Source organism: Haliotis cracherodii, unplaced genomic scaffold (genome assembly GCF_022045235.1).
Source record: "Haliotis cracherodii isolate W230 unplaced genomic scaffold, xgHalCrac1.p SCAF_25, whole genome shotgun sequence".
Classification (NCBI taxonomy): domain Eukaryota; kingdom Metazoa; phylum Mollusca; class Gastropoda; order Lepetellida; family Haliotidae; genus Haliotis; species Haliotis cracherodii.
The window spans coordinates 9,215,661-9,226,140 of NW_027266281.1; the positions used below are offsets into that span (position 1 = coordinate 9,215,661).

Sequence of the window (10,480 nt, forward strand, 5' to 3'; positions counted from 1 at the left end):
TCCTCAAATCCTCCATGTCTTCAGTTACCGAGTCCTCCTTATCCAAGATCTCTTTTTCCAAATCCTCCGTAGCCAAGTCCTCCGTATCCGAGTCCTCTAAGTCCTCCGTATCCGAGTCCTCCGTATCCCAGTCCTCCGAATACTCCGTATCCAAGTACTCCGTATCCCAGTCCTCAAATCCTCCATGTCTTCAGTTACTGAGTCCTCCTTATCCAAGATCTCCTTTTACAAATCCTCCGTAACCAAGTCCTCAGTATCGTAGTCCTCTAAGTCCTCCGTATCCGAGTACTCCGTATCCCAGTCCTCCGAATACTCCGTATCCAAGTACTCCGTATCCCAGTCCTCAAATCCTCCATGTCTTCAGTTACCGAGTCCTCCTTATCCAAGATCTCCTTTTACAAATCCTCCGTAACCAAGTCCTCTGTATCCGAGTCCTCTAAGTCCTCCGTATCCGAGTTCTCTAGGTCCTCCGTATCCGAGTCCTCAAATCCTCCATGTCTTCAGTTACCGAGTCCTCCTTATCCAAGATCTCCTTTTCCAAATCCTCCGTAACCAAGTCCTCTGTATCCGAGTCCTCTAAGTCCTCCGTATCCGAGTTCTCTAGGTCCTCCGTATCCGAGTCCTCAAATCCTCCATGTCTTCAGTTACCGAGTCCTCCTTATCCAAGATCTATTTTTCCAAATCCTCCGTAACCAAGTCCTCCGTATCCGAGTCCTCTAGGTCCTCCGTATCCGAGTCCTCAGTATCCGACTCAAAATGCAAGAACTCTGGAGTAGGAACATATCAGCACTCTCACCACTTTCCCCGTGTCTTGTTTCTTTGATACCCTGTCAATAATCTGTGTTGAAATAGTTGACGCATGCGCCAATGAAGAGTGAGTAAGTATGGTTTTACGCCGCTTTCAGAAAAATCACAACGAGAAATTGTAGCCATGTATGGGCTATATGAGTTACCACTAGGCTCCCCCTACATGCGACGAGCAGGGAGATGAGAGACGGTCAGTGGGTCTAATGTGTTTTGAATGATTCTTTTCCATTGCAGTTTGCTTTTTTAATTCCAAAAATAGCATATGATATTATAATGTTGATACGATAGAAGTTATGTGTTATTAAGCTTTGACAAGAGGCAACGTTTGTTGTAAGCATCAAGGAACCATAAGCCCCTTACACCACCCACCAAGTTAAAATGCTCCCATGGGGTCCAATATGCGTCCAATATGCCGTGATACTTGACAGTTAAAATACTATTCTGTACTTCCATCTGGTTTTATCATTCTTGTGACTCTCATTTGCCCGTGTTCTATATGATGTAAACATGGGGATGATTATGATAACTCTGATGTAAAAGATTCTTTTCTGTTGCAGTTTGCTTTTTAAATTCCAATTATTTTAATATTATAATGTTGATGCAATAGTGGTCGTGTATTGTTAAGCTGCCGAACACACGACGATGACGTTTGTTGTAAGCATCAAGGAAGTATAAGACGCGTATACCACCCACCCAGTACCCCATTCCCACTGTTATCATCACCCCCCAACCCCCCCCCCCCCCCCCCCCCATCCCCAACCCCCCCCCCCCCCCCCCCCCCCACCCGTGGTAGAATGAAGAACTGGGGACTTTATGTGCCAAATGATTTGCAGCCCTATGTGTTTACTGAGTCACCAGCACGTCGCAAAACATTTTAAAGGTCTAAGCTGTATCTGTAGTATCCTTTCTGCTGTGGCATTTGTTTTCAGTTAATATGCAGTTATTTGGTTTCATTTCAAGCGTCCAATTCGCTTTGACACTTGTTATCAGTTAAAGTGCTCTCAAGGAACTTATCTCACGTGTCCAATTTGCTCTGACATTGTTTATCAGTTAAAATACAGTTATCGAGTTTTATAAACATGTCGTTCCTTTTGACATTAGCTTGCTTCAACAGAAGTGTATCATAAACCGTCCCAAATACTTTACAAATACATGTACACTGTTCATAAAGAAGTGTGCCTAATACTAAGTACAACAAGTACATGAAGAATCAACCTTCATTTGAGAAACATATATTGCTCTCAAAGTCAGTGTTTCTCTCTATATTAAAATTAAGAACTACTAATCATATATTACCCCTTAAAACTGGTCGATGGCTGAACATTCCCAGGGAAGACCATCCACATTTCCAAATTTGACGCATCAGTGACAAAAATGATGTCCGATGCAATTCTGTATTTTTACCTGTACCATATGTTCCCGTCCTTTTTCAGATGAACAAGTGACTTGCCTTTGCCTGTGTTTGTGATGGGCGCCATTACTATTTGAATTTGATTCATAAACACATGCTCATGACAGTCGGAATCGTAAAATCGACTAAGCTTTATGCAGAGATTTCTCTTGGATAAAAAAATGGTTTGTTGCTTCATTTCATTATAATATATCGATGGGACGCTTTTCTCCAAAAGCGATACTGTAAAATAAACAATATCTTATGTTTCCAAAACTGTCTCAATTTAAGAAACCTTTGACCACTAACAGTGTAAGAGATCTGAATGGCTTATCTAAATTACTTCAACATGTGTAAATTACAATGTGTAAATTGTAGTAGAAACAACGTATTCCAATTCTATTATTCTTGTTAACTGCTGTCACTTTGTACAGATTAAAAATTGTATATAATTGTATCTCATGTTCTGAGAATCCCAAGTGTCCAACGCACAGTGACACTTTTTATAAGAATGCTCTCACGGGATTCAATCCCATGCGTCCAATTTGCAGTGACACTTGTTATAAGTAAAACTGTTGCTATGAGGTTTTATCCCAAGCTTCCAATTTGCAATGACACTTGTTATAAATCAAAATGTTCTGATCGGGTATTATCCCAAGTTTCCAATTAGCGGTGATAACTATTTTCAGTGAATGCTTCCATGCTTCCATTATTGTTGTGAATTTCGTTGGCTTGTGTTTTATATGATGTTAAGGTGGGCAATAGCAGATATGATGATGATGAGGATGATATGATGCATTGTCTGGCCAAGACTCCATTATTTACAAGTTTGCCGTCGTATAGCAGGAACATTGCAGGAACACTACACAGCACCCACACAAACACACATAAAATTCTTGGAACCTCTCTGCACCTTATTGTAGGCAATGAAAATTTTAAGGAAGAACTAGAAGGTTTCATGTTGCATGCGCGCTTTATTCAAGGTCGACGTCATCACAGTTCATACATTCAGAAGGCTATATGTACAAACGTGCTTGGTGGTGCACGTTCATTCGTCTTTATCAACATCGTCAGGTTGTTAGATTAATAATGTCCTGAAAAGAAAGAAAAGATTGGTAAAGTATGACAATCAGTTATTTAACTGCTTGGGGATTGTGTCTGCACCTGCAACTCTGACAGACGATCTGTTGGGCAACGTCTGGAGCAGCAACGTTCAAAGGGAGAATAACCTGACTTACATGTTAAAATATGTTCTTTTCTGTGCGATCAATGGGATTGTTTAGACAGAACATACTCCTTGTAACAGTTATATTGTATTCATCTAAAGTGGCCATGAAGATGTATCTGCATTGTGGTGTAAGACATACTGGTACATGTACAGTGTAAGCATAATTTGGAAATTCAGTAAATTCATCAAGGCGACTACAATGACACCTACCATATTTTCCAAAACCTCCGATTCCTCCAAACCCTCCGAGTCCTCCGTATCCAAGACCTCCGTATCCAAGTCCTCCATATCCTCCAAGTCCTCCGAATCCTCCGAGTCCTCCGTATCCTAGTCCTCCGTATCCTCCAAGTCCTCCAAATCCTCCAAGTCCTCCGTATCCAAGTCCTCCGTATCCTCCAAGTCCTCCAAATCCTCCAAGCCCAAGGCCTAATCCGTATCCTCCAAGTCCACCATATCCCAATCCTCCTAATCCTCCAATTCCACCGTAAAGACCCTTACCGTAGCCAATAGGCTCGGCGACAGCGGCCGCCACTAGGCATGCTACCAAGATGATGACGGAGTTCATGGTGCTGGCTTGCTGGAAAATAATTGGTATCATTGATATAAACTAATTAAAAATAGATTCTGACATTTACGTAAATTGTAAATACATTCCATTTTCATGAAGCACACGCAGAACTTTACATATTCTGTTCAGTTTGAGAATCTGACTCGGGAATTGGAATTACTGTGGTTATATCAAACCGAATATATATATTTTCTATATATACTTTAGTGTGAAAGACTGAGTTTTCCGAAGTTGAGAAAAGGGATATTTTAACTTCAGTGAACATAATAAATGATATTTCAATGCAGTGAAGATAACACTTGTTATGTAATTGCTGTGAACATAACACTTTGACGGAACTTATGTCATACAAGAGTGACCTCCCCTCAAATTGTCTCCCTTTATCGTAAGTGTCTAGCCAGTGCTAACTTCCTTTTAACGTTAGTTCCATATTGACATGGCAAATTAATGACAGATGGTCATTTATGGAGTCAATATGGCTTCTTGTATTTTATTATTCTCTTGACAGTATTTCTTTATAAACTGTAAATTTCTCCTTTAACTCGTCAATCGAGAATGTTCGTTTTGCAAAACGCCCTTTTTCTTACTTGACCAGCGTGTATTCTTTCTCTTCCAAAAGCGGCCTCGAAGTTTTTAAGAATATTGTTTTGTTAATGTTGTTATTGTATATAATTTAAAACCTATATGTGTCCTACAAAATTTGTGTGACACTCAATATTTTTTGTTACTTTAACTAAACTACATTTTAGCACATACAAGTACTGGTGAACCGTTCCTGTGTGTTAGGTAGGCAGAATTTACGTTTCAAGGTTTTATGTATTGGAGAAAACACGCTCACGAGGTTTTGGTAGACAGAGCATGCCCTGGCGAGAGCGAAAAACCAAGGGGGCGAAGCATGCATGCTCTGTCTACCAAAACCGAGGGAAAGTGTTTTTACATCATGCTTATAAACCGAAAAAAATAAACTTAAAACAACATTTATCAACATTTTTATGGTACGAACATACTTTCCATGAACCTTAGGAAACGCGCGTAAAATATCTGTTGCTGGCGTATGGATCTTGAAAAGGACATTCTAAAAACCAGGGAGGCAATTCAATACCTCTGTAGCCTCGTGGTACACTCACTGGGCTACAGATATTACAGAAAGTTACGAGTTCGATCCTCGTAAAAATAAAGAAAACATTTGTCATTTGATTTTACATTTCATTACATGTTACAATCTGAACGGAAGTTATATTATTAAAATGCACAGGTTATGAGATTTAACCCCACTGGATAGTTAAACCTCACAATAGGTTTTAATGCCTATAGAAAGATGTCTCTTACTTAATAGCGATCCCAATGAATAGGTTTATAAATCATCGAAATAACTTTCTAACTTGGTTAGATATCTAATATCTTGGTTTCTTGGGTTGATGCTCTACTAGCATGACCATTCTGCCTTTTACGTCATATGGAATCTGTTTCGCCAGATTATTGAGGTTAGTTTTAAATGAATTTAAATGAAATGAATTTTATGAATATCTAAATAGTTTAAGATGAAACTGAACGCATGTATCACAGTTTCGCTTGATTTGTGATATATGTCCATTTATGAATAAAGGCAGAATAGAAACAGATACAGAAAAAAAACACCTTGGCCCAGTCCAGCATGGCAAGTGAATACATCAGTATTTCTGATAAAACATTGTTATCTATTATACAAACTTTTCTCAGTCTTGTTCTTAAAACCGTGTGAATGAAATCAAATTAGAATGTAATAAAACGCAGGCAATCAAACGATGGGTTTACGTTAACCAGTTCGCTATCACGCCCGCATCTTAATTCAAGGTCAGTTAGAATAGAGTACACTACGGTTATAACGAACACGCTTATAGGGAACTGACGGATATAACGAACTAACTTTTTTGGTCCCGACTATTTGCTGTAGTTATGCTGTATGAATTCTTATAACGAACTGCGGTTATAACGAACTAAAATTAGTGGTCCCTTTGAGTTCGTCATAACCTTACTTTACTGTAGAGAGTGGCTGAGTGGCTGAGTTTAGTTTAACGCGACTTGAACGCAGACAGACAGACATATATCTTATATTCGTCTCAATGCTGTACATCATAAAATAACACGCATAAATTAGACGTCTATACATACAAATAATAATACATACCATTCATATCAAGTGATGAGAGACGATAGACACACAGGATGGTTTATACAGATACAAATGTTTTACCCATATAGAAATAGCTTTTTGCGTTGTAATATTGAAAAGCAGGTGTTGGCAGTGACATATACCTCATGTTTAAACAATGTCTCCTTGTTTGACCGGTTTAGAGAGTTGGACGTTTTAGCCGATATACTTGTGGTGAGTGAGTGAGTGAGTTGGGTTTAACGCCGCTTTTAACAGTATTCCAGTCACGTTATACTTGTAAATAATGTAGATCTTAGATCATCGTATAGTGGACATTTGAATAAAACATGTATTTCATCTTCAATATGATCATTACAGTTAATGCACACTCTGTCTTAAACCTTTAAATTAATATCAAATCCAGTTAGCATAAAGCAAAATCAGCAACCAAAATATCCGACCAAGGAACTTCCGTTAACTCTCACGTCTAACAATTGTTTGTTTAGCATGGTTTCACTCACAATCACGTTGTGTTTTGGAGAACTAAACGAGTGAGTGAGTATGGTTTTAAGCCGCTTTTAGCATTATTCCAGCAATATCACGGCGGGGGACACCAGAAATGAGCTTCACACATTGTACCCATGTCGGGAAACGAAAGGAACTAAAAGAAAAAAGTGCAAATGAATAAGCAAATGACAGGTCAGAATGTTAGGACGCTCACTTACCTACGACTGTAGATGGGTCGACGAAGAATGACTTAATTTCAAAGTGGAAAGATACATCTCTGGCAGGGTAATATATACACGTGCAGTTATCACGTGACATGCATGTCACCATGCTGCGTGTAAAACCACTCCTGTTTTCTAATTTCCTGGAGCGCACCTTTCGTAATTCTTCCTAACCTACGGCAACATTTATCATACACACCTAATCGATCTTGGCGGTCAAACCCACGTCATACTTGACCATGCAAGTATGTAACATTATCTATCAAAAATAGTGACACACTGTCGGTTTTATATAGTTTTCAAACAAATTTTATAACTATATAGGTTAAAATATAATCTCCTTAAAATTAATTAATCAAGCAATAATTTGCTACATGGAGTTGCTTCAGCTGACCTATTATTCAATTAACTATTTAGATCCCATCGCATGCAATAAGGAAGTGGGGATGTGGTGGACCAGTGAGTGAATCTAATAATATTTACGGCTTCTGCAAATTTCCGCAATGTATCGACGAGAACAAATAATAAACATTCATAAAAATCATGATCTTGCTTTCAATTTAAAAGCAGCTAAATAGAAAGGGTTCGACCATTTCTTTTACTGTTGTATTACTTTGAACGTATTTGTGATTGAAATGTTGCTTTACATTGAACGTGTTTGTGTGTTGAAATGATCTCTTAAGTCGAAAGTGTTTGTGTGTTGAAATGATCTTTTACTTTGAATGTCTGTGTGTGTTGAAAAGAATGTTTCACTTTGATGAACGTATGTGTGTGTTGAAATGATGTTTCACTTTGAACGTGTTTTTGTGTTGAAATGTTTCACTTTGAATGTCTGTGTGTATGGAAATGTTGTTCTTCTTTGAAAGTGTTTGTGTATTGAATTGATGTTTTATTTTGAACGAGTTTGTTCATTGAAATGTTGTTTTACTGTGAACGTGTTTGTGTATTGAAACGTTGTTCTTCTTTAAAAGTGCTTGTGTATTGAATGGTTGTTTTTCTTTGAACGTGTTTGTGTCTTAAAATGTTCTTTTACTTTCAACATGTTTGTGTGTTGAAATGTTGTTTTGCTTAGAACGTGTTCGTGTCTTTAAATGTTGTTTTACTTTTAATGTGTTTGTGTGCTGACCTGTTTTACGTTGAACGTGTTTGAAATGTAGCTTTACTTCTGAACGTCTGTGTGTGTTAAATTCTTGTATTTTGAAAGCGTTTGTGTGTTGACATGTTTAACTTTGACACCTTTTGTGCTTGAACTATTGCATGACATTGAACGTGTTTGTGTGTTGCAATGTTTTTGTACTTTGAACGTGTATATATGTTGAAATGTTGTATTACTTTTTATGTGTCTTTGTGCTGAACTGTTTTACGTTGAACGTGTTTTAGCATTGAAATGTAGCTTTACTTTGAACGTCTGTGTGTGTTAAATTCTTGGATTTTGAAAGCGTTTATTTGTGTGGACATGTTTTACTTTGACGCCTTTGTGCTTGAAATATTGTATGACATTGAACGTGTTTGTGTGTTTTTTGTACTTTGAAAGTCTTTGTGCCTTGAAATGTTGTTTTACTTTTAATGTGTTTGTGTGTTGAACCTTTTTTTTCACTTTGAACGCATGTTGACATTTGTGACACTTTCAAGGTCTGTGTGTGTTGAAATTTTGCTTTACTTTGATTTGTTGATGTATTAAAATATTGTTTTAATTTGAAGGCGTTTGTGTCTTGAAACGTTGTTATACTTTTAACACGTTTGTGTGCTGAAATGTTATTGTACTTTGAACGCCTTTCTGTGTTGAAATGATGTTTTGCGTTCAACATGTTTGTGAGTTGAAATGTTGTTTTGCTTTGAACGTGTTTGTGTCTTGAAATATTGTTTTTCTTTTAACGTGTTTGTGTATTGAAGTGTTATTGTACTTTTGACGCCTTTGTGTGTTGAAATGTGTGTCGCTTTCAACATGTTTGTGAGTTGAAATTTGATTTTACTTTTAAAAAGCTTGTGTGTTGAAATTTTGTTTTCCTTTGAATGTTTGGATGTATTGAAATATGTTTCTACTTTGAACGCGTTTGTGTCTTGAAATATTGTTTTACTTTCCACGTGTTTGTGTATTGAAGTGTTGTTTTACTTTGAACGTGTTTGTGTATTTAAATGTTTTCTTTTCAGCGTGTTTATTGTGTTAAGATGTTGTTTTACTTTGAAAGTGTTTGTGTGTTGAAATGTTCTTTTACTGAATGTTCGTTTTAGCATGAGGACGCTTTATGTACAAGACATTCATAGATAAATAACATTATGCACATGAGCTGAAGGATTTATAAACTCGCTCACTCACACTCTCACTAACTCTCTCACTCTCAATATAAACTTAATGATTTGCCACTGGGGAGGGAAGTGTTTCAACTGATGGCCCAAAGGGAACTTGTCAACTTGCATATTTTGGCGCGTGTAGCGAAGCCCTAGGGCTTTTAGGTTAATGAGGACACATGAGCTTTGGTTACCAGGTATCAACATGTGCCACACTGAAGCCAATTAACCCTCTGGGTGCCGAGTCAGTTGTATTTTGTTACGCACATTTTCAAAAGCTCAGTGCTTGCGGCATTGGGTCTCAGGCCAACGCGACAAACGCCAATGACTATTATATTAAAAATACCCACAATCTGCCAAATCTGATATTTTGAAGATTTAATATATTGAAAATATTCTGCTTCACTCATGCCGTAACTAATATATATTATGACGCCCATCTCCGGGTTCAGTGTTTACTGATTAAGGTAAGGCAATATATCTGGAAACTGTATCGGAACCATAAATGGTTTGTATTGCTCGGTTCCCTCCTGTATAATGAACCATACTCCGGGTTCTCGCCAGCAGCACCCGTCCTTACACTGACCCTTTCCCGTTAACGACCCGATGATATCTGAACCCGCGCACTTGCCGTTGTGACTACGGCGGAGCAGTTGTCATGATTTTGAATACCTAGTAATTGTTGTCATCATTTGAGCTGTTCAACTGGTGTCATCAAAGTCGTTCGAACATGCGTGAGTGCGTGGGTGCGTGCGTGCGTGCGCCCGCGCGCAAGCATACATACATACATACATACATACATACATACATACATACATACATACATACATACATACATACATACATACATACTTACATACATACATACATACATACATACATATCTTTTGCACTTTTATTTTTCAATATAATCTCCATTCACCTCAATACACTTATTCCGTTTATCCTTCAAGCTTTTAATACCACTTTAATAGAAATCCACAGATTGGCCCTGTAACCACGCCTCTGTGGCAGCCTTTATGTCCTCGTCATCCTGGGAGCGTCTTCCACGTAGGGCAGATTTCATTTGCCTTAACAGGAAATAGTCACTGGGGGCTAAGTCTGGGCTGTAGGGTGGGTGATTTAACTGTTCGAATCGACATTCACTTAAATCAAATATGGATTTGTTTTGCTTTGCATCCCTCCTTGGTAAGGACATCTAACTTAGTGTTGTGTCTGGAACTTGTTACGACACGTGTCAACCTGATGTTATGACTAGTGTCACACCTGCCACAAGTTGACATTGTTTCTGTAAACACAAATGCCCAAGTTGCAAAACTTATTAAGTGAGTGAATCAGT

At 38.1% G+C, this 10,480-nt stretch overlaps 1 protein-coding gene across 1 annotated transcript; it reads right to left on the reverse strand.

Annotated features, from left to right (window-relative positions):
• Positions 1-38: 38 nt before the first annotated feature.
• On the reverse strand, positions 39-3,990 carry LOC139472755 (uncharacterized). The gene is made up of 2 exons (XM_071255223.1): positions 3,636-3,990; positions 39-172 (listed from the first exon to the last, which is right to left on the reverse strand). Exons 1-2 carry the CDS (start codon positions 3,988-3,990, stop codon positions 39-41), a joined length of 489 nt encoding a protein of 162 aa, XP_071111324.1.
• Positions 3,991-10,480: the final 6,490 nt, after the last annotated feature.